At 59.8% G+C, this 26,984-nt stretch overlaps 1 protein-coding gene across 2 annotated transcripts in view; it reads left to right on the top strand.

Annotated features, from left to right (window-relative positions):
- Window positions 1–26,984, top strand: part of BIN3 (bridging integrator 3) — a 66,864-nt gene extending 39,880 nt beyond the window's left edge. For both annotated transcript variants that reach the window (XM_068170635.1, XM_068170636.1), the window contains 5 exons: window positions 32–168; window positions 899–939; window positions 10,980–11,121; window positions 15,018–15,152; window positions 25,480–26,984. In XM_068170635.1, the coding sequence (XP_068026736.1) occupies window positions 32–168; window positions 899–939; window positions 10,980–11,121; window positions 15,018–15,152; window positions 25,480–25,626 (602 nt within the window). In that variant the 3' untranslated portion in view covers window positions 25,627–26,984. The remainder of the gene's footprint in view (window positions 1–31; window positions 169–898; window positions 940–10,979; window positions 11,122–15,017; window positions 15,153–25,479) is intronic.

Here is a 26,984-nt window from a genome sequence, read left to right on the forward strand (position 1 = left end):
CTTTCTTTGGCACTCTTCCTCCTGCCCACAGCCATGTCCAAGTCTGCTGTGAAGATCTCTTCAGACCTGCTGTCCAACCCCCTGTGTGAGCAGGAGCCCAGCTTCCTGGAGATGGTCACAGCCTTCGACACGGCAATGAAGAGGATGGACTCCTTCAACCAGGAGAAGGTCAGCAAGGCTTTGGCTGAAGAAGGGGAGATCAGAAGGTGCTGAGATGCTGCTGATGCCCTCACCCTTCCAGACAGATCCACCTGCCCTTCTGGTCATCAGAGATTCGTAGCATGGGTTGGGTTGGAAGGGACCTTGAAGCTCAGCCAGTTCCAACCCCCTGCCTTGGGCAGGGACACCTCCCACCTCCCACAGCTTGCTCCAGGCCTCATCCAGCCTGGCCTGGAACCAGAGAGGAGGCAGCCACAACCTCCTTGGGCAACCTGTTCCAGAGCTTCACCACCACCCTCACACTGAACAACCCCCAGCCCATGGCAGGAGATCATCTTGAAGGTCCCTTCCAACCCAAACCATTCTGTGATCTCTAAGCTGCCCAGGGACACCTCCCACCAGCCCAGGTCGCTCAAGGCCTCATCCAGCCTGGCCTGGAACACCTGTAGGGAGGAGAAGGAACATCCACAACCTCCCTGGGCAACCTGTGCCAGGGTCTCACTCATCTCCAAGATGTTTCCCACATGAGTTTCTCTGTAATCTTGACCTCCTGGCTGTGGTTGCCATGGGAGTTGGAGCCCATCCCAAGCAGACAGAGGTTTGGTGGCTTTTGGTTAAAGGGCATTGTGGTGGCACTCAGAAGCCCTCATCCTGCCCTGGTAGGCAAGATGCAGATGGTGTAGTGTGGCCCTGAAACCATCCCTGCTGGCCCTGAAACCATCCCCTTTGCTGTCAACAGGTGAATCAGATCCAGAAGACAGTCATAGAACCTTTGAAAAAGTAAGTACCAAGAAGGACATTGTGAGACCTGAAGGTGTCCAGAGAAGGGCAATGAGACTGGGGAGGGGTCTGGAGCACAGCCCTGTGAGGAGAGGCTGAGGGAGCTGGGGTTGCTTAGCCTGCAGAAGAGGAGGAGCCCAGAACTGGACACAGGACTCCAGGTGTGGCCTAACCAATGCTGAGCACAGGGCACAATGACCTCCCTGCTCCTGCTGGCCACACTGTTCCTGACCCAGGGCAGGATGCCATTGGCCTTCTTGGCCACCTGGGCACACTGCTGGCTCATGTTCAGACTACTCTCAACCACTACCCCCAGGTCCCTCTCTGCCTGGCTGCTCTCCAGCCACTCTGACCCCGAGATGGTTCATGGCAAGGGTGAAGGCCTCTTGTGTGTTGAAGCTTGGACTAGATGATCTCCAGGGGTCCCTTCCATGCTGGACTTGGTGATTCTGTGGTTCTTAGCCTGCCAGATGTCTTCATCTGTGCTTTGAAGAGCACCTGAGGAGAGGAACTCTGAAGGCATTGAAGCAGCCAACTTCCCTCCACCTGTGTGTTGGTTCCTACCAACCCTTTGCTCCAGCTGAAGGAGGATTGTCAGCTGGGGACCTTCTCTGTGTGCTTAGTGCTCTCCAGCCAGGCTGGTAACTGGTGCAGGATGGGGTGTAGAATCATGGAATCATTTTGGAGGGAAGAGGCCTTTAAGCTCATCAAGTCCAAGCCTTCACCCAGCACTGCCCCAGGGCACCACCAAGCCATGGCCCTCAGCACCACAGCTCCACAGCTCTGAAACCCCTCCAGGGATAGGGACTCCACCACTGCCCTGGGCAGCCTGGGCCAGGCCTTGACAACCCTCAGGGGGAGGAAATTGTTCCTCAAGGCCAACCTGAACCTCCCCTGGGGCAACTTGATGCTATTTGTGTCCAGGGATGGGTGGTGGCTCTGGTTGTACCTTGGTTGTTTGTGCAGGAGCTGAAAGGGAAAGGGGGAAAGGGAGAAAGGGGGAAAGGGGAAAAGGGGGGAAAGGGGAAAAGGAGGAAAGGGGAAAAGGAGGAAAGGGGAAAAGGAGGAAAGGGGAAAAGGAGGAAAGGGGAAAAGGAGGAAAGGGGAAAAGGAGGAAAGGGGAAAAGGAGGAAAGGGGAAAAGGAGGAAAGGGGAAAGGAAAGAGAAGAGAAAAAAGGGAAGGGAAGGGAAGGGAAGGGAAGGGAAGGGAAGGGAAGGGAAGGGAAGGGAAGGGAAGGGAAGGGAAGGGAAGGGAAGGGAAGGGAAGGGAAGGGAAGGGAAGGGAAGGGAAGGGAAGGGAAGGGAAGGGAAGGGAAGGGAAGGGAAGGGAAGGGAAGGGAAGGGAAGGGAAGGGAAGGGAAGGGAAGGGAAGGGAAGGGAAGGGAAGGGAAGGGAAGGGAAGGGAAGGGAAGGGAAGGGAAGGGAAGGGAAGGGAAGGGAAGGGAAGGGAAGGGAAGGGAAGGGAGAAAAGAGACAGAAATCCATCAGAGGCTTGTGCTGCAGAGTTGTGTTGTTTGTTATCTCAATTGTCCTCATGAAAGATACATTAACTTCTCCTTCCAGCAGTCTGTTCCAACTGGAAGGAGGGCTTGTGGCTCTGAAATCTTCCAGGTTCTGTTGTTTTCTTCCCCCCAGCTTGTGTTAGCTAGAGGGGATGAAGGAAAACACAAACCCTGCACAAAGATATGAGGCAAAGCCTCACCCTGTGTCTGAACCCCTGGGGTTCCATGGGGCTGTTGATCCCAGGCCCTTTCCACTTTGCCAAGGTCTGGTTCTGCATTTGGGCAGCTTCTGGCTCAGGATACTGCTGTGGTCCGGGGTGGGAAAGGTCCTTTTCTCCCCTGGCTTTGGATTTAAGGCAGCACATAGTTGGTGTTTCCTCCTTGGTGCATCCATGGTGCCCAGGAGAACTTTGGCTGGGAAGTTTCACCTCAGAAGGTGTCACACTCAGCTCTCCACTCATAGAAGCAGAGGATTGTGTGGCTTGGAAAAGCTCTCTGAGATCATTGAGTCCAACCAGCAGCCCAACCCCACCATGGCCATCACACCCTGGCCCCAGCTGCCATGGCCACAGGGTTCCTGAACACCTCCAGGGCTGGGGACTCCACCACCTCCCTGGGCAGCCTCTGCCAATCCCTGACCACTCCTCCAGCAAAGAAATTTCTCCCAATCCCCAACCTGACCTTCCCTTGGCACAGTTTCAGGCCATTTCCTCTCCTTCTGTTACTTGACCCTAGGGAAAGGAGACCAACCTGAGCTCCAGCTTCCTGTCAGGGCACTGTAGAGAGCCAGAAGGTCTTCCCTCAGCCTCCTGTTCTGCACCCTCCACACCCCCAGCTCCCTCAGCCTCCTGTTCTGCACCCTCCACACCCCCAGCTCCCTCAGCCTCCTGTTCTGCACCCTCCACACCCCCAGCTCCCTCAGCCTCCTGTTCTGCACCCTCCACACCCCCAGCTCCCTCAGCCTCCTGTTCTGCACCCTCCACACCCTCAGCTGCTCCTCCCTAGCCCTGTTCTCCAGACCCTACTTTGTTACCCTTCCCTGGACCCCCTCCAGAGGTGGATCTGCCCAGCCCTTGGTTAGACACCAGGGTGTTCCTTCCATCATCCCATCTGCTTTCCAGTCCTGGCAATTCCCTCCAACATCCCTAAATTTCCATTGGCCTGGAAGCTGGTGAGGTTCCCTCCCCCACCCCCCTCCTCTTCCTGCCCTTTGGCACCTGCAGCCAGCTGCTGAGTGCTCTTAAACAGCTTATGTGTCATGCTCAGGGAGGCTGCATCTCCCCTCTGAGCTAAACCCCCTCTCCCCTCCCTTTCATCCCCAATTTTGTGACTCCTAGGTCCACCCAGGGCCAGGACTTAATGTTTTGAAGGAGCCCAAGGGGTCCATTTGGAGGCATAATGAGATGCAGGAGAGAACTGCAGAGCTTGCACCTCCCCTTGCCCTGCTGCTGCTGCTGGAGAAATCCCAAGCAAGGTTTTGCTGGGCTGGAAGTTGCAGCTTAACCCAAAGCTGCCTTGAGGAAGCTGCTCTGCTTGCCAGCGAGGTGCTTCCATCTCCAGCCTCTTTCCCCAACTTGCTGCTGACCTAGAAAAGGTTTTGGGGTGGATTTCCCTCCCCTCCTGCTGCCACATCTGCACTTTATTACCCCTTCCCTGGTGGTCTTCTGCTGCTTTGTTAGCCCAAGCAGCAGATAAGGGCTCACCCAGGCAATTATCATTAGTGGGAATAAATTGGAATCAGAGGCAGATGGGGAGGGTGGAGAGGGAGAATATATCTCCACTGAGTTGTCCAGGCCTGGTTTCAACCAAAGAGTGGAGGATTTGGAGCAGAAAGCCAGGGGTAGATGGAGGGGAAGAGGGGGAGGGGGTGGCTCTGTGTTGTTTAAATGCTTCTGGGTACAAGAGGCTTGTGTAGAGTTTGGCTTTTGGAGTCCCTCCCCAAGAAGCCCTTGGCTGGAGATTGGTCACTGGAGGAGGAGCAGAGACAATATTGCAGCATGTTGAGTTGCTGGAAGGTGTCCAGAGAAGGGCAAGAAAGCTGGGGAGGGGTCTGGAGCACAGCCCTGTGAGGAGAGGCTGAGGGAGCTGGGGTTGCTTAGCCTGCACAAGAGGAGGCTCAGGGGAGACCTTCTTGCTCTCTCCAACTCCCTGAAGGGAGGTTGGAGCCAGGTGGGGGTTGGGCTCTTCTCCCAGGCACCCAGCACCAGAACAAGAGGACACAGTCTCAAGCTGTGCCAGGGGAGGTTTAGGCTGGGTGTTAGGAAGAAGTTCTTCCCAGAAAGAGGAATTGGCCATTGGGATGTGCTGCCCAGGGAGGTGGTGGAGTCCCCATCCCTGGAGGTGTTTAGGAAGAGCCTGGATGAGGCACTTGGTGCCATGGTTTAGGTGATTAGATGGTGCTGGGGGATAGGTTGGATGTGACAATCTCAAAGGTCTCTTTCAACCTGGTCTATTCTATTCTATTCTATTCTATTCTATTCTATTCTATTCTATTCTATTCTATTCAGCAAGGAGCTGGGGTGGCTGGGGAGAGGCAGCAGGGATCTGCTCTCCCCTTAGGGAGATGCCTGCTTAGATTCCTCTTCTCCATCTCTTTCACCTTTTCCATTTCTTCTTCTTTTTCATCTTTCTCCTTTAATTGTCTTCTTTTCCATCTTTTTCTTCCTTCTTTGATTTTCTTCTTTTTCATCCTCTTTCTCCTTTTTAATCTTCTTCCTTCTTATTCAGTCTTCATTTTCTTCCTCCTTTCTTCTTCAGTCTATTTTCTCCTTCATTTTCTTCCTTCTTTCTTCTTCAGTCCTATTCCTTCTTCATTTTCTTCCTTTCTTCTTCCTCCTTCTACCTGCTTCATTTTCTTCTTTCTTTCTTCCTTCTTCATTGTCTTCCTTCTTTCTTCTTCATCTTCCTCCCCCTTTCTTCCTCATCTTCCTCCCCTTTTCTTCCTCATCTTCCTCCCCCTTCCTTCCTCATCTTCCTCCCCCTTCCTTCCTCATCTTCCTCCCCCTTCCTTCCTCATCTTCCTCCCCTTTCCTTCCTCATCTTCCTCCCCCTTCCTTCCTCATCTTCCTCCCCCTTCCTTCCTCATCTTCCTCCCCCTTCCTTCCTCATCTTCCTCCCCCTTCCTTCCTCATCTTCCTCCCCCTTCCTTCCTCATCTTCCTCCCCCTTCCTTCCTCATCTTCCTCCCCCTTCCTTCCTCATCTTCCTCCCCCTTCCTTCCTCATCTTCCTCCCCCTTCCTTCCTCATCTTCCTCCCCCTTCCTTCCTCATCTTCCTCCCCCTTCCTTCCTCATCTTCCTCCCCCTTCCTTCCTCATCTTCCTCCCCCTTCCTTCCTCATCTTCCTCCCCCTTCCTTCCTCATCTTCCTCCCCCTTCCTTCCTCATCTTCCTCCCCCTTCCTTCCTCATCTTCCTCCCCCTTTCTTCTTCATTCTTCTTTCCTCCTCTCCTCCTTTCTCCCCCTCCCCCTGCCGTTCCCATGCGCCCTCCCAGCTGCGTTTCCTGCCGGGCAGCCCGAAGCCGATAACCGGCGGCCGGGAGCAGCCCCAGGGGTGCCGGGGAGCGGAAGCAGGACAAGAGGCTTTCATGTCCTTAACGAGACCCTAATGAGGATTTGGTGCACAAAGCTATGGCCACATGGCCGCCTGGCCCCCTCCCTCAGCCTCTCAGCCTAATCCCCCCCGGCCAGCTCGCTGCTTTTCCCTTCCTCTCTGTCCCTTTCGGCTCTCCTCGGAAGGGCTGGTTTGAGTTTCCCCCTTCCTGGTGGGTGGATGTGTGGGCACAGGCTGAGGCATGGCTGGCATCCCCCAGCAGAGCCCAGCTGCTTCAGCCACCCTTCTTCCTCTCCAAGCTTCCTTCCTCATCCCTTCATCCACCACTTTGCTTTTGTGTCTGGTGCTCCCCAGCTCTGTTTGTCCTTTCTCCTCTGCTCGGTGCCAGCTGCAGAGCCTCTCCTCTTCCTCTCCTTTCCATTACTATCCAAGCTGCTGTCCCTAAAAGCATCACAGAATGGGTTTGGTTGGGAAAGGCCTCGAGGGTCATCAAGTCCACCCATAAATGCCATGGGAAGAGACCCACAGAATCAGAGAGGGATGGATTGGGTTGGGTGAGAAGGGACCTCTAAAGCTCATCCAGGCCATCCCCCCCCTGCAGCCAGCAGGGACATCCCCGACCAGAGCAGGTTGCTCACAGCCCCAAACATCCTGACCTGCAATGGTGCCAGGGATGGGGCAGCTGCTACCTCTCTGGGGCAGCCTGGGCCAGGCTCTCCCCACCCTCAGTGTCAAACATTTCTTCCTTCTCCCCAGTCTCAATCTCCTTCTTTTAGTTCCAACCATCCCCCCTTGTTCTGTCACGTCAGGCCCTGTCCAAAAGTCTATCTCCAGCTTTCTCTTAAGTCCTGAAGGGCCACCAGAAGTCCCCCCCTGGAACCTTCTCCAGGCTGAACAACCCCAGCATCCTCAGCCTGTCCTCACAGACCTCTAAGGTCATGGAATCAAACCAGCAATGCCATGGGAAAAGACCTCTAAAGATCACTGAGTCCAACCATGGGGAGGAGCACAGGTACCTGCCAGCCTAGTCCAGCTCCTGGGGCTGCCAATAAGAGTCCTCAAGACCTTTCCAGGTGGGGAAGAAGAGTGGTGAAAGGACAGAGGAGAATCATAGATAGAATTGTCAGGCTTGGAAGGGAGCTCAAGGCTCAGCCAGTTCCAGCCCCCTGCCATGGGCAGGGACACCTCACCCTAGGGCAGGCTGATCCTTCCAGGAAAGCAGTTTTCAGCTGTCCAGCAGAGGCAGCCCTGTCAACCAGGCTGCCTAAGGAAGGCAGCCAGGACTCCTGGTGCCACTTCCATCCCTGGTGGCTGTGCCTCTCTCCAAGCCCATCCTTTAATCCCAGCAAGCTGCAGGCTCGGCTGGCCTGGAGACGAGGTGGTGACCTGGCTGGGAATTCAGAGAGCCATGGGCAGTGGGGAGGATTTTTTGCCCTGCACCAAAGGTCAGGGAGTTGGTTGGACTTTGATGAGTTAGGGAATGGTTGGGCTTGATGATCTTGAAGGTCTTTTTCCAGCCACAGTGGTGCTGTGATTCAGCTCCTTTGCATTGCTGCCACTAAAAAGGGGGAGCTGGGGGAAGCCACAGGATAATGAATCAGAGATGGAGAGGGCAGGAAGAAGACAGACTGCTCAGGAGCCTTGCTGCTCCCACTCCTGGAGCATCCCCACACTGAGCTCCCCACAGCTGCCCACCAGAGGAGGCCATGGAGATGATCAGGGGATGGAGAACCTCCTCTGTGGGGAGAGGCTGGGAGAGTTGGGGGTCAGCCTGGGGAGGAGGAGGCTCCAGGGAAACCTCATTGCTGCATTTCAATATCAGGAGGGGACCTCCAGGAAAGGGACTGTTGAGGAAGGGCTTGGAGTGACAGGATGAGAGGCAAGGGTTTGAAACTGGAGCAGGGGAGATTCAGGTTGGACACCAGGAGGAAGTTCTGCACAGTGAGGCTGGTGAGACACTGGCACAGGCTGCCCAAGGAGGGTGATGGAGATCCCATCCCTGGAGCCATTCAAGGTCAGGTTGTTTGGAGCTCTGAGCAGCCTGCTCTAGCTGGAGGTGTCCCTGCTGGCAAGATTGGACAAGATCTTGGAAGGTCCCTTCCAACCTGATGCATTCTAGATCTGATCAGAGATCATAGATGCATTCTAGATCTGATCATAGATGCATCCTAGATCTGATTATCTGATCACAGAATCACAGACCTGTCAGGCTTGGAAGGGACCTCAAGGCTCAGCCAGTTCCAGCCCCCCTGCCATGGGCAGGGACACCTCACCCTAGGGCAGGTTGATCCTTCAAGGAAAGCAGTTTTCAGCTGTCCAGCAGAGGCAGCCCTGTCAACCAGGCTGCCTAAGGAAGGCATCCAGGACTCCTGGTGCCACATCCATCCCTGGTGGCTGTGCCTCTCTCCAAGCCCATCCTTTAATCCCAGCAAGCTGCAGGCTCGGCTGGCCTGGAGACGAGGTGGTGACCTGGCTGGGAATTCAGAGAGCTGCCTGGGTCTCATTCCCAGGGCTAAGCCTGTCCTCCTCAGAGAACTTCCCCAGGATGTCCTCTACATCTCTTCTCCTCCTCACCAAGCCCCTGGGACAGACAGGAGTTGGTGGTTTCTCCTGGTTATGCCCTGGCTGTCTCCCCTCCCCTGCTCCTCCTAAGCCGCCTGTGCCCTAATCCAATCTCGGAGCCTTCCCGAAAAAGTGACAGGGGCCAGCAGCTTAATTCTCAAGCTGCTTTTGTGGTGAGGGCTCTAATGCCCACTGCTGCTGCCTCACCTGCTCCCCTCTGCTCTTAGCACCCTGCCCACCAAGGCTTTGGGTCAGTTTTCCCTTGGTTCTGTGCTGAGAAAGAACAGCCAAAGCCAGAAGGTCCTGCTGGGGGGGCTGGGAGTGGCTGGGGCTCTCAGAGCCTCCAGCCCCTGGGTCTTGAGGAGCTGCAGCACATCCAGGGAAGGGCAAGGCAGCTGGAGAAGGGGCTGGAGAACTTCTGAGAGGTGGCTGAAGCAGCTGGGCTTGTTCAGCTTGGAGAAAAGGAGGCTGAGGGGGAGGCCCTGCTGGAGCAGGGGTTTGGTGTGGATGATCTCCAGGGGTCTCTTCCAACCCCACCACACTGGGATCCTGAAAGGGGAAGCCCTGAGCTGCACTCCTGGTGGGTTCCATCCTGCCCATTGCCAGCTCATTAACAACTGGGCAAAACTCCTGCAGGAGCTGGGACCACAACCTGCCCACCTTTGGCACTGGCAAGGGGCACCTGAGCTGGGGAGACCTCCCAGCTGGGAGGGGGGAGGGGGGGTGGAAAACCTTTTCCTTTCCTCCATGCAGTCTTTGCTGCCTCCCCAGCCCTCTCCTGGCATATTTTTGGACCTGCAGTCAAGGGAGGAGGTATTTGAGCAGCAGCCTGGAGCCTAGGGGATGGTTGAGGCCAGGCTCAGAGCCCGGCAGGGGCAGGCCCAGAGGAGCTGCGGTGGCACTGCAGCAGAATGGGGAGCTGGGAGCAAAGGTTTCCATAAAAAGCCATGTCAGGAGAGCAGCATCTGAGCCAAGCATGGGCAGCTGGGGGCTGGCTGACGCTGGGCAAGCTCCCTGATGACTTTTGCAGGTTGCCTCTTGCAATCAAGTTTGGGGGCAGAGGAGAGAATAGCAGCAGCAGCAGGGGCTGAGCACGTGAGAGCTGGCCACGGGGCTGTCCCTGGGTGTCCTGGGCCTGCAGGATTGCAAGGACACATCCCTGGGGCACCAGCTCCCTGAGGGGTGCTTGGACATGAGTGTAAATTCTTGGCCATAAATGCTTCAACACAAACATTTCCCCTACCCCCCCTCTGCCTGGCTGCTGGCATCAGCCCTTCTCCAGCTATCAAAGCTGAGGGACAGAAGCCCTTTGCCTCCTCACCCAGCACCCAGGCTGGCCCAGCAAGACCACAGCAGTGGAAAATGGGCTTTGATCAGGGGATGGAGTGGCTGTGAACACCCCCAGGGTTGTGCCTGAACCCAAAGCCCTGTGGCTGCTGACCTCTGGTGTCCCTGCCCACAGCCTGGGGAGGGGTTGGAACTGGATGACCTTTCAGGTCCCTTCCAACCCAAACCGTGCTGGGGTCTGATGACCTGAACTCAGTGGTAGTCATCAGGTGAGGTTCTTTTTGCTGATGTCCCTTCCCCCAGCCCCCAACCTGGCTTCCAGGTGGGGGTTGTCAATGGAAAGAGCTCACAAAGTTGTTTGCTTCTCTCTCAGAAGCAAAAGTCAGCACCAGGATCTTCAGGCACCTTTTTCCCACCCAATTCCTCACCTCACACCCCAGAATGCCCCTGAAATCTGCAGAGAGGGAGGAGACTGCCCAGGGGGTGCCCAGGTGGGCAGAAAGGGCACCAGCAGCCTGGCCTGGAGCAGCAATGGTGTGGGCAGCAGGAGCAGGGCAGGGATGGTGCTCCTGGGCTGGGCACTGCTGAGGCCACAGCTTGAGTCCTGGGATCAGTTTGGAGCTCCTCACTCCAAGAAGGATACTGAGGAGCTGGAGCAGGGCCAGGGAAGGGTAAGGAAGGTGGGGAAGGGTCTGGAGAAGAGGGCTGGGGAGGAGCAGCTGAGGGAGCTGGGGAGAAGGAGGCTGAGGGGAGACCTTCTGGCTCCCTACAGCTCCCTGCAAGGAGGCTGGAGCCAGCTGGGGGTTGGGCTCTTCTGCCAAGGAACAAGGGACAGGACAAGAGGAAATGGCCTCAGGTTGCACCAGGGGAGGTTTGGGTTGGAGATGAGGAACAATTTCTTTGCTGGAGGAGTGGTCAGGGGGTGGCAGAGGCTGCCCAGGGAGGTGGTGGAGTCCCCAGCCCTGGGGGTGTTGAGGAACCCTGTGGCCATGGCAGCTGGGGCCAGGCTTTGGCGGTGCCCTGGCGGTGCCCTGGCGGTGCTGGGCTGCTGCTTGGTCTTGGAGGCCTTTCCCAACCTCGCTGCTTCCAAGCTCAGGCTGAGACCTGCCACCCAGAGGTCCCTCCCCACCTTCCCCCAGGTTCAGCAGCGTGTTCCCCAGCCTGAACATGGCTGTGAAGAGAAGGGAGCAGACCCTGCAGGACTACAAGCGCCTGCAGGCCAAGGTGGAGAAGTATGAGGAGAAGGAGAGGACCGGCCCCGTCCTGGCCAAGCTGCACCAGGTACTGAGCTGCTCCTGCCCCCAGATCCCAACCTGGGAGAGCCCCAGGGCTGTGGCCCAGGGCTCTGCATCCCTTCTGGTGCTTGGGAGCCGTGCCAAGCCCCCCCAGGCAACAGAAGATCGTGGAGGGCTGCCTTCTGTGGGTGGAAAACTTAAGGGGAGGTAAGGAAGGAATTTCCCCCCCCGAGGGTGGTGAGACCTTGTCCCAGGCTGCCCAGAGAGGTGGGAGATGCCCAATCCCCCAGGCACCATTGCAGCTCAGGTTGGTTGGGGCTGTGGGCAGCCTGTGCCAGTTGGGGGTGCCCCTGCTGATTGCAGGGGGGGTTGGGCTGGGTGACCTCTGCAGGTCCCTCCCCAGCCAAGCCCAAGCACTGCGTGGTCCCACCGACACCTGGCAGGTAGGACACTTGCCAGCAGCCCCTGGGAACCAGAGGCCTCAGCCAAGGGGGAAGAGCCAATTTTCTGGGACAACATGGGATCAAAGTGGTGGAAGCTGGGTGCTAGGAGGAGCAGCAGCCAGCGCTGGTGGGGGTGGGAGTGTGTGTGTGGGGGGAGAGTTTCCTTGGGCTGCCACATCCCAGGCAGCAGCTGGGTGGGAACTGGGAAAGATCAGAGCATTCTGAGGCCTGATTTTTGCCACCTGTTAGGGGAAAATTCCTCTTGGGAAAAGCACAGGGAGCCCTGCTGCCAGCTCCTTTGCTCCCTCTCCCTAAACTGCAGCTAAATCGTCCTTCTGCCTGGAGTTTTTTTTTTCCTCTCCTCCCTCCCTGCCATCTCCAGCAGCATTTCCCCAACCCCCTGCCTCCCCCTACCCCCGAATCTGTTGCTGCTCTTTGATCCTGGAAGGAGCACTTGACTCCTGGGAGGCTCACAAGGAGATGGATTTGCCCAGGAGAAGGTTGTGGGGTGGGTTTTTTTTTTGTGTGGTGGGGAAGGGCCCTCTCAGCCCTGACAAAAGAGATTTAAGAGTAAGCAGATTACTGTGCTCAGCCTCACTGCCTGAAGCTGGGGCTGGAGAGCTCCTCCATTCTTTTGTCCTGGTGATTAAGCAGCTTTTAGTGATTCCATAGTTGTGGGGTTTTCATTCCCTCTTAATGAACTTCTGCCTGATCTCATTCTTCTCCCCCCACCCACCCACCCACCCCCCTCTCCTGCCAACAACCCCAGGAAAGCTTCAGGCTGTGGGGCAGAGTGGTTGGGAGCTGCCCAGGGGGTGCCCAGGTGGGCATGAAGGCCACCAGCAGCCTGGCCTGGAGCAGCAAGGGTGTGGGCAGCAGGAGCAGGGCAGGGATGGTGCCCCTGGGCTGGGCACTGCTGAGTGCAGTCAGCACCAGGATCTTCAGACACCTTTTTCCCAACCAATTCTTCCCCTCAGACCCCAGAATGCCCCTGAAATCTGTGGAGAGGGAGCTGGCCCAGGGGGTGCCCAGGTGGGCATGAAGGCCACCAGCAGCCTGGCCTGGAGCAGCATTGGAGTGGGCAGCAGGAGCAGGGCAGGGATGGTGCCCCTGGGCTGGGCACTGGGGAGGCCACAGCTTGAGTCCTGGGATCAGGGTTGGGCTCCTGCCTGCCAGAAGGGCATTGAGGAGCTGGAGCAGGGCCAGAGAAGGGCAACCAAGCTGGGGAAGAGTCTGGAGGAGAGGGCTGGGGAGGAGCAGCTGAGGGAGCTGGGGAGAAGGAGGCTGAGGGGAGACCTTCTACAGCTCCTGCAAGGAGGCTGGAGCCAGCTGGGGGTTGGGCTCTTCTGCCAAGGAACAAGGGACAGGACAAGAGGAAATGGCCTCAGGCTGCACCAGGGGAGGTTTAGGTTGGAGATGAGGAATAATTTCTTTGCTGGAGGAGTGGTCAGGGATTGTCCCAGGCTGCCCAGGGAGGTGGTGGAGTCCCCAGCCCTGGAGGTGTTGAGGAACCCTGTGGCCATGGCAGCTGGGGCCAGGCTTTGGTGGCCATGGTGGGGCTGGGCTGCTGGTTGGGTTGGATGATCTCAGAGAGCTTTTCCAACCAATTCTCTGGTTCTGAAAAGGTCTCAGCTGACCACTGCCTGAGCTTAAACATCTGCAGGAGCCTTAAGCCATCCTGAGCATCCCAAAGGTCCCCAGGGAATGGAATCACCCCAGCCAGATATTTAGAGTCACAGAACTGTCAGGGCTGGAAGGGAGCTCAAGGCTCAGCCAGTTCCAAGCCCCTGCCATGGGCAGGGACACCTCACACCACAGCAGGTTGCTCACAGCCACATCCAGCCTGGCTGCAAATCCTCCAGGGCTGAGGCTTCCACCACCTCCCTGGGCAACCTGTGCCAGGCTCTCACCACCCTCCTGGGGAACAACTTCTTCCTCACATCCAATCTGCATCTCCCCACTTCTAGTTTTGCTCCATCCCCCCCAGTCCTGTCCCTGCCTGGCAGCCTCCTGAGCTTGCAGATTGGCATCTTTGGGAGGTGGTGGAGGCTCCATCCCTGGGGACACTCAAGGTCAGGCTTGATGGGACTCTGAGCAGCCTGCTCTGGCTGGGGATGTCCCTGCTGCCTGCAGGGGGGTTGGACTGGCTGAGCTTTCAAGCTCCCTTCCATCCCAGTGTGTTCTGTGCTTCCCCTTCCAGCTCCCTTCCCACCCCAACCGCCCCAGGGTTCCATTCCGCGCTCTTCCCTTTCCCAGCTCTTTGCTCCAAGCCTTCTCCTCTCTGCTGCCTCCACCTCAGCCTTTCCAGCACTCCTCATTTGGTGGCACATTCATTGATGTGCCCCCCTCGGACCCACCTCAGCCTGCTGGGACTTTTCAGGCTCTGCCAGCCTGCAGCTTTGTCCCTGGCAGCCCCGCGGCCGGCCCCGGCGCCGGGGCAGGGCAGGGCAGGGCTGGCTCCCTGCCCCCATCCCGCTGGAATGGCTCTGGGATTAAGTGGCAGACTTGAACTGCTCTAATGTTTCACAGCCCACCCCCTCCTGCCCTTTTCCACACCATCTCAGAGACATTTCCCTTTCTCCCCACGCTGCTGGTTTAACGCAGCCACTCGGGAGGCTCCCAGCTGAAGGTCAGGGCCAGCGGAGCTGGGGGAGGCAGCAGCCCCTGGGAATGCTCTTGGGAATGGCAGGGAGAGGGGACACAGACACTGGCTGGGGGATGTCCTGCAGCCCAGGTGAGCTTTGGGGGTGGGTTCTGTCCCTCTGCTTCTGGAGGAAAGAAGATCTCTTGTGGCAGCCTCTCTGGGTGTCCTTTCAGGGTCAGAGCTTGGGTTCCACCAGGCTGCACTGGGGGGGCCAAGGGGTCCCACCTGGCTCTCTTAGCTGATCACTTGGTCCCACCAGGCTCCACTGAGGTCACTTGGTCCCACCAGGCTCCACTGAGGTCACTTGGGACCCACCAATCTCCACTGAATGGTCTCTTGGGTCCCACCAGGCTCTGGGTCTCCACTGATTGGTCACTTGGTGTCACCAGTCTCCACTGGATGGTCACTTGGTGCTACCAGTCTCCACTGGATGGTCACTTGGGTCCCACCAGGCTCCATTGAGATCGCTTAGGACCCACCAGGCTCCACTGGATGGTCACTTGGTGCCACCAGGCTCCACTGGATGGTCACTTGGGTCCCACCAGGCTCCACTGGATGGTCACTTGGTACCCACCAGGCTCCACTGGATAGTCACTTGGGTCCCACCAGGCTCCATTGAGGTCACTTGGGGCCCACCAGGCTCCATTGAGGTCACTTAGGACTCACCAGTCTCCACTGAATGGTCACTTGGTGCCAGCAGTCTCCCCTGGATGGTCTCTTGTGCCCCCCCAGGCTCCCTCAGCCAGCTGCTGGCTGTCCTCACGTCGAAGCAGAGCTGGGCTGGCCCCTGTGCAGGTCTGCCCAAGCCAGGGCACTGCCCCAGGGGTCTTCACTCTCCACACTCTGCTTCCCCAGGCCCGTGAGGAGCTGAGGCCAGTGAAGGAGGACTTTGAGGCCAAGAACAAGCAGCTGCTGGAGGAGATGCCCAAGTTCTACAGCAGCCGCATCGACTACTTCCAGCCCAGCTTCGAGGCCCTGGTGCGGGCACAGGTGAGCTGCCAGGGGCCTTTGGGTGCCAGCTGAAGCGCTGCCTGGCTGGGAATTGCTCCTCAGGCAAGGCAGCTCCTCGAGCTGAGGCTTCCACACCCCACACAGCCCTGCCCCAGCCCTCCAGCAGGGCAGAGAGGAGCTGGGAAGCCGTGGCAGGGACACAGCGGGCAGCGTGGGGTGGCAGCAGGGCAGGCTGGCATCTGCTGGTGCTCGTGGTGAAGCCCTGCTGGCCAGGAGGGGCAGCTGGAGCTGGGCTTTTGCTGGTTCCTGTGGGTCTGCCTGGCATCAGGGCCGCTCCTGGGGACAGCCAGGGTGTCCTGTCCCATCCGTTAGCTGCTAGGCTTTGGTGGCTGGAGCCCCCTCGGGATGTCGGTGGTGGTCCTGAGCTCAAGGCTGGGTCTCACTGGAGGTGCTGAGCTGCTCAGAGCTCCTCCTCAAGCTCTCTGCTGGCTCTTGAGAGCTGCCAGAGATGGGGGAGGAGGCTGCTGGGTGATCTCCACACCAAGGAGCTGCAGGCAGGGGTGGCCTAAATAAACTCCAGCCCGCTTCAGCTTCGGCTTCCAGCCTCCAGCTTCCTTCTGCTGCTCCTCCTCCGGCTCCCTTCCCCTCTGCTCCTTGCCTGTGAGGCTGGAGGGGAGCCTGCTGAGGGCTCTAACCCAGCTTTGAGCTGCTGGCATCTCTGCCCTGGCTGCCAGGGTGGTGCAGTGCCCACCCCACACCCTGGCACCCGCCGTGGGCACCTTCCTAGCAGGGGCACTGTGGGGGTGGCAGGGAAGCTGCTGTGGTGCCACAGGTGGGGAGGTGGCAAAGGGCACCCCTGGGGTGTTGGGGTGAGGAGGTGGGGGGCTGCTGGGGGGCGTGTGGGGACGTGCCCCCCCCTGCAGAGCTGCCAGCGAGCTGCCTGCAGGCTGATTCACCTAGCAGATGGCGCTGGGTGCTGCGGCTGGGGGCTGGGGGCTGCTGTTCCCGTAGCAATCACAGCGTGGGGCCCCCAGGCCCAGCCCTCACAGACACCCTGGAGCCACCACAAAGACTCCCTGGCCCTCCCAACCCCCACCCCCTCCAGCCACTCCTCTGTTGTGGGTGGCTTGTTTGGGATGAGACCTTGGGAGCTGCCTCCCCCCGCCCCGGCCCCGGCCTGCCTGGAGCTGCTGGCAGGTGCCACCGGAGGGAAGCTTTGCCCCCACTCTGTCCTTGGCCACCCTGGCCCTCAGGCTGGCTGCTGGCTGCCAGCTGGCTGCTGGCACAGCTCTGGGGGCAGAGATGGGATTGGGGTGCTGGGAGGTGGGAGCTTGCCTGGGGGTGCCCTCTTCTCTGGGGGTGCCCTCTTCCCTGGGTACCTTCTGTGGGTACCTTCTGTTGGTACCTTCAGTGAGTGCCCTCTCCTCTAGGTACCTTCTTCTGTGGGCACCTTCTTTGGGTACCCTCAGTGGGTACCCACTTCTCTGGGTACCTTCTCTGGGCACCTTCCTGTGGATGCCCTCTTCTCTCTGGGTACCTTCTGTGGGCCCCTTCAGTGGGTGCCCTCTTCTCTGGGTGCCCTCTTCTCTGGGTGTCTCCAGGAGCACAGGGGCTCCTCAGGGAGAGGGGCAGATGGGGCTGTGGCAGCTGGGGTTGGCTCTGCCCTCAGTCATGGGCACAGCTGGCTGGGGGGTGGGGGGCATGCCTCTGGGCTTGCTTAGCCCCAGGTTCCCCAACCCCCCACTTCAAACCAGCTCCAGCCAGACCAGCCCCTTCCCTTGCCCTGGATCCACCCAGACCTCTGCCTCCAGCCCCTTCCCTTGCCCTGGATCCACCCAGACCTCTGCCTCCAGCCCCTTCCCTTGCCCTGGATCCACCCAGACCTCTGCCTCCCAGCCCCTTCCCTTGCCCTGGATCCACCCAGACCTCTGCCTCCAGCCCCTTCCCATGCCCTGGATCCACCCAGACCTCTGCCTCCAGCCCCTTCCCTTGCCCTGGATCCACCCAGACCTCTGCCTCCCAGCCCCTTCCCTTGCCCTGGATCCACCCAGACCTCTGCCTCCAGCCCCTTCCCATGCCCTGGATCCACCCAGACCTCTGCCTCCAGCCCCTTCCCTTGCCCTGGATCCACCCAGACCTCTGCCTCCAGCCCCTTCCCTTGCCCTGGATCCACCCAGACCTCTGCCTCCAGCCCCCTCCCATGCCCTGGACCCACCCAGACCTCTGCCTCCAGCCCCCTCCCATGCCCTGGACCCACCCAGACCTCTGCCTCCAGCCCCTTCCCATGCCCTGGATCCACCCAGACCTCTGCCTCCCAGCCCCTTCCCATGCCTTGCACCCACCCAGACCTCTGCCTCCAGCCCCTTCCCATGCCCTGGACCCACCAAGATCTCTGCCTCCAAACCCTTCCCATGCCCTGGACCCACCAAGACCTCTTTCTGCCTCCAGCCCCTTCCCATGCCCTGGACCCACCAAGATCTCTGCCTCCAAACCCTTCCCATGCCCTGGACCCACCAAGATCTCTGCCTCCAAACCCTTCCCATGCCCTGGACCCACCAAGACCTCTTTCTGCCTCCAGCCCCTTCCCATGCCCTGGACCCACCAAGACCTCTTTCTGCCTCCAGCCCCTTCCCATGCCCTGGACCCACCAAGACCTCTCTCTGCCTCCAGCCCCTTCCCATGCCCTGGACCCACCCAGACCTCTCTCTGCCTCCCAGCCCCTTCCCACCAGGTGCTTGGCTTCCCATGGCCCAGCTGGGTGGCTCTGGGTGCTGTGACCACCTCCTGAGCTCCGGGGGGGGGGAACACACTGCAGCATCCAACACCAAATTCTTCTCCCCACCCACGGCCCCCAGGGCCATGCCAGCAGAGGCTGGGGAGGGGGGGAGGGAAGGGGGAACGACTTTGAAGTGGCCACATGAAGATGAAAGGGGTGGGATGGGGAAGGGGAGATTCGGACCCCCCAGTGCCTGCCTGCCACCTTGATCTTCCTCTTGGAACCCTTCTGATCTCTTTTTGCCACTTGGAAACCTCCTGATTTTGCTTTTCCCCACTCAGAACCCTCCTGATCTCTTTTATTTCCCCCCTTTGAATCCTCCTAATTCAGTTCATTGTCCCCTCCAAGCCCTCCTGGTCTATTGTTTTTTGCCCACCTAGGCCCCTCCAGACTTCATTTTTCCACCCAGAGGATTTCTCCTTTTATCTTTTCTCCAGTTCCAAACTTTCTGAGCCCTTTTCTGTCCCACTCAGAAGCCTCCTGAGCTCTTTTCTGTCCCACTCAGAACCCTCCTGAGCCCTTTTCTGCCCTACTCAGAACCCTCCTGAGCCCTTTTCTGCCCCACTCAGAGCCCTCCTGAGCCCTTTTCTGCCCCACTCAGAACCCTCCTGATTTCCTTTTGCCACTTAAAATCCTCTTTCTTACTTCTTTTTCACCCTCCTAACTTTTTTCTATCCCACTTAGAACCTTCCTGGGTTTATTCTTTCCCCTTTACAAACCTCTTTAGTTCTTTTTCCCCCCCTTACAAACCTCTTTAGTTCTTTTCCCCCCCCTTTACAAACCTCTTTCCTTCTTTTTCCCCCCTTTACAAACCTCTTTCCTTCTTTTTCCCTCCTTTACAAACCTTTCCTTCTTTTCCCCCCTTTACCAACCTCTTTCCTTCTTTTTCCCTCCTTTACCAACCTCTTTCCTTCTTTTCCCACCTTTACAAACCTCTTTCCTTCTTTTTCCCTCCTTTACAAACCTTTCCTTCTTTTCCCCCCTTTACCAACCTCTTTCCTTCTTTTTCCCTCCTTTACAAACCTCTTTCCTTCTTTTTCCCTCCTTTACAAACCTCTTTCCTTCTTTTTCCCTCCTTTACAAACCTCTTTCCTTCTTTTTCCCTCCTTTACCAACCTCTTTCCTTCTTTTTCCCCCCTTTACAAACCTCTTCCCTTCTTTTTCCCCCCTTTACAAACCTCTTTCCTTCTTTTTTTCCCTCCTTTACAAACCTCTTTCCTTCTTTTTCCCCCCTTTACAAACCTCTTTCCTTCTTTTTTTCCCCTTTACAAACCTTTCCTTCATTTCCCCCCCTTTACAAACCTCTTTCCTTCTTTTTCCCCCACTTCAAAACCCTCTTTCTGTGTTTTCTTTTTCCACCTGGAACCTTCCTGACTTCATTTTCCCCCACTTCCAACCCTCCTGATCTTGCTTTTTCCCTACTTAAAAGGACCTCTTCCTTTCCTTCCTTATTTCCCCACTTGGAACCCTCCTGATTTTTTTCCTTTCCCCACTTCCAACCTCTTCTTTAGTTGTTTCTTTTCCCCTTAGAAACCTTCTGAGTTGCCTTTTTCTTTTCCCCCTCCTTAGAACTCTCCTGATTTGATTTCTTCCCCCCCCCCCCACTTCCAACCCTCCTGCTCTTTTACTTGTCCACTTCCCAACCTCTCCTCAGTTTATTTTGCCCCCACTTAAAAACCTCTTCATTATTTTGCCCCCACTTAGAACCCTCCTGGATCTTTTTATCTCCCACTCCCCAACCTCCTGAGCTTATTTTCCCTGCTCCCCAACCTCCTGAGCTTATTTTCCCCCACTCCCAAACCTCCTAAGCTTCTTTTCCCCACTCCCAAACCTCCTGAGCTTCTTTTTCCTCACTTAAAAACCCTCTCTATTATTTTTCACCCCATTTAGAACCCTCCTGAGTTTTTCTTTCCCACTTAGAACCCTGCTGGATCTTTTCATCTCCCACTCCCCAACCTCCTGACCTTCTTTCCCCCACTCCCCAACCTCCTGACCTTCTTTCCCCCACTCCCCAACCTCCTGACTTTCTTTTCCCCCCACTCCCCAACCTCCTGACCTTCTTTTCCCCCCACTCCCCATCCTCCTGAGCTTCTTTCCCCCTACTCCCCAACCTCCTGAGCTTCTTTCCCCCCACTCCCCAACCTCCTGACCTTCTTTCCCCCCACTCCCCAACCTCCTGACCTTCTTTCCCCCCAAGTCCCAAACCTCCTGAGCTTCTTTCCCCCCACTCCCCAACCTCCTGACTTTCTTTTCCCCCCATTCCCCAACCTCCTGAGCTGCTTTTCCCCCACTCCCCATCCTCCTGACCTTCTTTCCCCCACTCCCCAACCTCCTGACTTTCTTTTCCCCCACTCCCCAACCTCCTGACTTTCTTTTCCCCCCACTCCCCAACCTCCTGACCTTCTTTTCCCCCCACTCCCCATCCTCCTGAGCTTCTTTCCCCCTACTTCCCAGCCTCCTGAGCTGCTTTCCCCCCACTCCCCAACCTCCTGACCTTCTTTCCCCCCCCTTAAAAAACCTCTCCATTATTTTCCCCCCACTTCAGAACCCTCCTGAGTTTTTCTTTCCCCCTCACAACCTTCCTGATTTCCCCTCCCCACTTCCACCCTGACTTTTTACTGCAGCTGGGAGGCCATGGGGGGATGGGGGGAGAGAAAAGAGGACTTTAGGGCAGCAAGGAGTGAGGTGAGACCCCCACACCCCCCTACCCCCCCTTCAAAGGGGTTTGTTGTTCTGTGGAGGGCTTGCCAGCCCCCCCCCCCCCCCACCAGAAAATGAGGGGAACAGGGTGTCCCACACCAGAATTAGTTCAGGACAGGTGGACTTGGGGCCCTTGGCTCCCTCTCAAAGGCAAGTAGGGAGCTGGGATTGGATGGGATGGGGCTGGGGAAGGGGAGGGGGGGGGGCAGAGGAATGGAGCATATGGTATCCATAGCTGGAAAAGTACTGGCTGCTGGCAGGGGGACCTGGTGCCATGGGTTGGGGGAGAGGGGGGGGTTGTCTCCCCTCCTTGCTGGAGGGGTCCCCTCCCCACCTTCCCCCCACCCCAGAGATGATTTGTTTCCCCCCTGGTTCATTCAGCAGGAGCTCAAAGGCTGGGGGCAGCTCCTGGCTGGAGCTGGCTGCCTGCTGGTTAGGCACTGGGGCTGTAAGGGGGGAGGGGAGCAGCCCCCCCTGACCCCCTCCCCCCAGATCCCTCCCCTAGGGAGACCCCCAGTGTGTGCTGGCAGCTCCCTCGAGGGGGGCTGGATGGGGGCAGCACAACTGCAGGGGGAGCAGAGACCTCAACCTTTGCTCTGCTGTGCCAGGGCAGGAGCTGTACAGGGGGCTGGGAGCAGGGCTGGGGTTGGGGGGGGGCTGGGAGCACGGTTGAGGCTGGGGGGGGGGTCTGGGAGCACTATTGGGGTTGGGGGGGGGGGGGTCCTGGGAGCAGTGTTGGTGTGGAGGAGGGTCTGGGAGCAGTGCTGGGGCTGCGGGGGGGCTGGGAGCAGTGCTGGGGCTGGGGGGGGTCTGGGAACAGGGCTGGGGCTGGGGGGGGGGGCTGGGAGCAGGGATGGGGTTGGGGGGGGTCTGGGAGCAGTGCTGGGGCTGGGGGGGGCTGGGAGCAGGGCTGGGGGGGTCTGGAAGCAGGGATGGGGTTGGGGGGGGTCTGGGAGCACTGTTGGGGTTGGGGTCACAGCATCCCCAGCTGCCCCCAGCTCTGCCATGCCAGGCAGATTGGTTTCCCTGTGCCAGGGCTGGGGTTGGCAGCCTGGCTTGGGCTGAAACAAACCCAGCTGAGCCCCCCCCAGCCCCCCCCTCCCCCAGCACCACCCAGGCTGTGGGGCCAAGGGGCATGGAGGGGGAGGGGGGGGTTGGGGGCACCTGCAGAGCCCTGGCCCCCAGCTGTATGACCTTGCAGCTGGGGGATGCCAGCTCAGCTGTGCCAGGGGTGCCCAGCAGCTCAGCTGTGCCAGGGGTGCCCAGCAGCTCAGCTGTGCCAGGGCTGCCCAGCAGCTCTGCTGTGCCCAGGGGTGCCCACCAGCTCAGCTCTGCCAGGGGTGCCACCAGCTCTGCTGTACCAGGGGTGCCCACCAGCTCAACTCTGCCAGGGGGTGCCCACCAGCTCAGCTGTGCCAGGGGTGCTCACCAGCTCTGCTGTGCCAGGGGTGCCCACCAGCTCTGCTGTGCCAGGGGTGCCCACCAGCTCTGCTGTACCAGGGGGTGCCCACCAGCTCAGCTGTGCCGGGGTGCCCACCAGCTCTGCTGTACCAGGGGGTGCCCACCAGCTCATCTGTAACAGGGGTGCCCACCAGCTCAACTCTGCCAGGGGGTGCCCACCAGCTCTGCTGTGCCAGGGGTGCCCACCAGCTCTGCTGTACCAGGGGGTGCCCACCAGCTCATCTGTAACAGGGGTGCCCACCAGCTCAACTCTGCCAGGGGGTGCCCACCAGCTCAGCTGTGCCAGGGGTGCCCACCAGCTCAGCTGTGCCAGGGGTGCCCAGCAGCTCTGCTGTGCCCAGGGGTGCCCACCAGCTCAGCTGTGCCAACTGTGCCACCAGCTGTGGGGTTTGGGTGGAGGGGGCTGCAGTGGGGCTGAGGAAAGGGAGAGGGGGTGGGGGGGGGCGAGTTGCTGCCCACAGGTTCATTAGTCACTGTGTTAATGAGCAGTGATGCTGAATCACCCCCACCCCCTGCCCGGGGGGAGCCCCAGAGCAGCCCCCGCGGCAGCCCAACCCCCAGGAGAGGGCTGGAGGCTGGCAGAGGGGGGTGGGGAGGGGTCCCCAGCAGCTCCCCTTTGGCCCTGCCCAAGCTGGGAGCTGGGAGGCAGCTCGGGAGGGGACTCTGTCTCCATGGACACCCTGAGAGTGGCTGCAGGGAGAGGCTGGGGCCAGCCCCCCCCCCGGGTCCCCCTCTGAGACCCTCCCAGCGTGGGGGGCTTGGAAGGGACCCCTGGACCTCAGCCAGCCCAACCCCCCCTGCCCCTGCAGGGCACCCACAGCACAGTGCCCAGGGGCACAGTGCCCGGGGGGGGTTGGAAGCTCTCCACAACCTCTCTGGGCAGCCTGCTCCAGGCTCCAGCACCCTCACACCAAACAACTTTCTCCTCCTGGCTGCCACTCTGTGCCCCTTGCCCCTTGCCCTGGCCCTGGCCACCACTCAGCAGAGCCTGGCCCCAGCCTCTTGCCCCCCACAGCTCCTTTAGCTCTTGCTGAGCATTGCTCAGCTGCCCTCTGGGGCTGCTCTTCTGCAGGCTCTCAGCCCCAGGGCTCTCAGCCTTTGCTGCTGCCAGAGCTGCTCCAGGCCCCTCAGCACCTCCCCAGCCTGCCCTGGGCCCTCCCCAGCCCTTCTCTGTCCCCCTGCAGCTGGAGGCAGGGCTGCAGCTGTGGCCTCAGCAGGGCAGGGCAGAGCAGAGGGGCAGCAGCAGCTCCCTTGCCCTGCTGCCCACACTCTCCTCCATGCCCACCCCTCCAGGACCCCGTTGGTCTCCTTGGCCCCAAGGCCACTTTGCTGGCTCCTGGCCATGCAGTTGGCCCCCAGCACTCCCAGGTGCTCCTTGGAGCCCCTGCCCCGGGGCCAAGGCTGGCAGCAGGCAGCCCCACGCCGCCCACCCCAGCCCTGGCCCTGCGCCCGGCCCTGGCACCTCCACCACCCTCCCCCTGCCCTGCTTCCACCACAGCCACCCCCCAGGCTGAGAAGGGAGTTGGGGAAGGTGGGGAGGGGGCTGCTGGGGGTGGGAAAACCCAACTGTGCCACCCCCACACCCTCCCCCCCCCAGCCCCCAGCGCCAGGCTGGCTGCCAGCCCCCAGCGGGCACCACCACCCTGCTTCAGGCAGCCCTGTGCCATCTGCCTGCGCCTGACCCCCTGGCTCCCACTGCAGGAAACGCTGGCTGGATGCTGCAGTTAATTGGTGGTGTTAATTAGCACGTTATTAACCACTCCCCCCAGCCCCCCCAGCCCCCTCCCCACACACTCCCCCTGCTCCGCGCAGGCTCCGGGCAATGCCAAGGCACTGCTGCAGGGCAGGGAGGGCCAGCCCTGCTTCCAGTGGTGCCAGGGGGGTAAGCTGGGTGCTGGTAGGGTGCTGAGGATGATGAAGGAGGGGTGCCAGCGGGCAGCCCCCCCCCCCCCCCCCCCCAGCAGGCAGCTCCCCAGATGGGCAGGGAGTGGCAGAGGGCAGCGTTGTTACAACATGTGGAGCTGGAAGCATCCAGGGTGTGCCAAGTGTGGTGCCAGTGGTGCCAGGGGGGCAAGCTGGGTGCTGAGGATGATGAAGGAGGGGTGCCAGCAGGCAGCCCCCCCAGCAGGCAGCTCCCAACAAGGGCAGGGAGCTCCCCAGATGGGCAGGGAGCGATAGAGGGCAGCGTTGTTACAACCTGAGGAGCTGGAAGCATCCAGGGTGTGCCAAGTGTGGTTTCAGTGATGCCAGGGGGGCAAGCTGGGTGCTGAGGATGATGAAGGGGAGGGGTGCCAGTGGGCAGCCCCCCAGCAGGCAGCTCCCCAGCTGAGCAGGGGATGGCAGCGTTGTTACAACCTGAGGAGCTGGAAGCATCCAGGGTGTGCCAAGTGTGGTTCCAGTGGTGCCAGGGGGGTAAGCTGGGTGCTGGTAGGGTGCTGAGGATGATGAAGGAGGGGTGCCAGCAGGCAGCCCCCCCCCCCCCAGCAGGCAGCTCCCCAGATGGGCAGGAAGCAGCAGAGGGCAGCGTTGTTACAACCTGAGGAGCTGGAAGCATCCAGGGTGTGCCAAGTGTGGTTCCAGTGGTGCCAGGGGGGCAAGCTGGTTGTGGGGAGGGTGCTGAGGATGATGAAGGAGGGGTGCCAGCGGGCAGCCCCCCCAGCAGGCAGCTCCCCACACGGGCAGGCAGCTCCCCAGATGGGCAGGAAGCAGGGGAGGGCAGCGTTGTTACAACCTGAGGAGCTGGAAGCATCCAGGGTGTGCCAAGTGTGGTTTCAGTGATGCCAGGGGGGCAAGCTGGGTGCTGAGGATGATGAAGGGGAGGGGTGCCAGTGGGCAGCCCCCCAGCAGGCAGCTCCCCAGCTGAGCAGGGGATGGCAGCATTGTTACAACCTGAGGAGCTGGAAGCATCCAGGGTGTGCCAAGTGTGGTTCCAGTGGTGCTAGGGGGGCAAGCTGGGTGCTGAGGATGATGAAAGGGGGGTGCCAGCGGGCAGCCCCCCCAGCAGGCAGCTCCCAACAAGGGCAGGGAGCTCCCCAGATGGGCAGGGAGCAGGGGAGGGCAGCGTTGCTACAACCTGAGGAGCTGGAAGCATCCAGGGTGTGCCAAGTGTGGTTCCAGTGATGCCAGGGGGGCAAGCTGGGCACTGGGAGGGTGCTGAGGATGATGAAGAGAGGGTGCTGAGGATGATGAAGGAGGGGTGCCAGCGGGCAGGACCCCCAGCAGGCAGTTCCCCAGCTGAGCAGGGCGCAGGGGAGGGCAGCGCTGGAAGCGTCCGAGGGGGGCCGGGGGTAGCAGCACCGCATGGGAGAAGCTATTTTAGACACAGAGGCTGAGCCGGGGAGAGGAGGAGGAGGGTGGAGGGGGGTGGGGAAGCTTCTTTCCCAGCCCCCCCCCTTCTCCCCTGCCAGCCTTTTATTGGGTTGCCTGCAGGTTGTGTACTACAGCGAGATGCAGAAGATCTTCGGGGAGCTGGCGGCGCAGGTGGAGCGGCCGGGCCGCAGCGACGAGCAGCGCCAGCAGGAGAACGACGCCAAGCTGGCCGAGCTCAGGGCCCTCTCCATCGTGGCTGACGACTGAGGGAGGTGGGAGGGGGAAAGGGAGAGCTAGGCAGTGGGGATCCAGCCCCTTGCATCCCCCCCCCCCCAAGTCCTCAGCCCCTGGCCCAGCCGCTGCTCCGCTTCTCCTCGCTCCCCGCGGCGAGCTCCGGGGCTCAGCCCCCACCCCAAGGCTTTGCCCCTGGGGGTGTTGGGCTCTGGGTGAGCCTTGGGGGTGCCCTGCTGGGTCCCACAGGGAGGAGCTGGGGTGGCTGTGACCCCTGCTTGCAGCCCATTCCTCTTGGCCTTCGTTAGAGCAAGCCCTGGGTGCTGCTGCCCCTGGCGGTGCTGGTCCTGCCCTGCCCCGGGGTGAGCTCAAGTGCCCTTTGCCCACCTCTGGCCCTGCCCTCAGCTGTTGGGTGGGCTGCAGATGAGCCTTGGGGGTGCCCTTCCAATCTGGTATTCTGGTCCCAAAGGGAGGAGCTGGGGTGGTTCTGGCCCCTGCCCACAGCCCATTCCTCTTGGCCTTCATCAGAGCAAGCCCTGGGTGCTGCTGCCCCTGCCCAGCTGGAGCAGCCCTGGTCCTGCCCTGCCCAGGGGTGAGATCAAGTGCCCTTTGCCCACCTCCAGCACTGCCCTCAGGTGTTGGGTGGGCTGCAGATGAGCCTGGGGAGCTCCCCCCCCCACTTCCAAGCTGGCATGCAGCTCTGTGCCCAAGGGAACATCTGGGCCTGCCTCTGCCCCTGCCTCCTGCCCCTTGTTGCCTGCATTGGAGCAGGGACTCAGCTGAGCACAGGGAGCAAGCCCTGGGTGCTGCTGCCCCTTCCTAGGTGCCAGCTTGCTGCTGGGACAACACTGCTCCAGCCCTGCCAGCACCAAACCACAGCCTGGAGCTGGGCCAGGCTCCTTACCAGGGCTAAGCCCCTCCTGGGCCATTCATTTTGTGCCTTTGGAGCCCAGGAGCCTCCCCCAGGGAGGTTAAAACCTCTCACCTGCCCTTGGTGGAGGGAGGAGAGGAGGGGGAGGAAGGGGCTGGGTACCCCCTGCCAAGCCTCCAGCACTGCCAGCTGCTGCACCCACCCCAATTGAACCAGGAAGAGGAGAAGATGCCCCCAGCCCCACAGCTGGGGGGGCAGAGGGGGTGCCCAAAGGCACAGCACTGGCTCTGTGAGTGCCCACCCAGGGGGCTTGGGGAGCCCAGAAGGGAAGATGAGGAGAGGAGAAAGGATGCAAAAGGGAACTGCAAGCCCAGGGAAGATTTGGGGTGGGGGCTGCAGAGCCAGAGCTGCCCCCCCCGGGTGCTTGTGTTGGGCTGGGGGGGTAAGGGAGGGGCAAACGCAGAGGTTGAGGGCTCCACCACTCCTCAAATAAAAGTTTCTGGCAGCACAGAGGCAGGGTTTG

The sequence above is a fragment of the Melanerpes formicivorus genome, unplaced genomic scaffold (assembly GCF_026170545.1).
Source record: "Melanerpes formicivorus ecotype bairdi unplaced genomic scaffold, bMelFor1.0.p_v2 SCAF_482, whole genome shotgun sequence".
NCBI classification, from domain to species: Eukaryota; Metazoa; Chordata; class Aves; order Piciformes; family Picidae; genus Melanerpes; species Melanerpes formicivorus.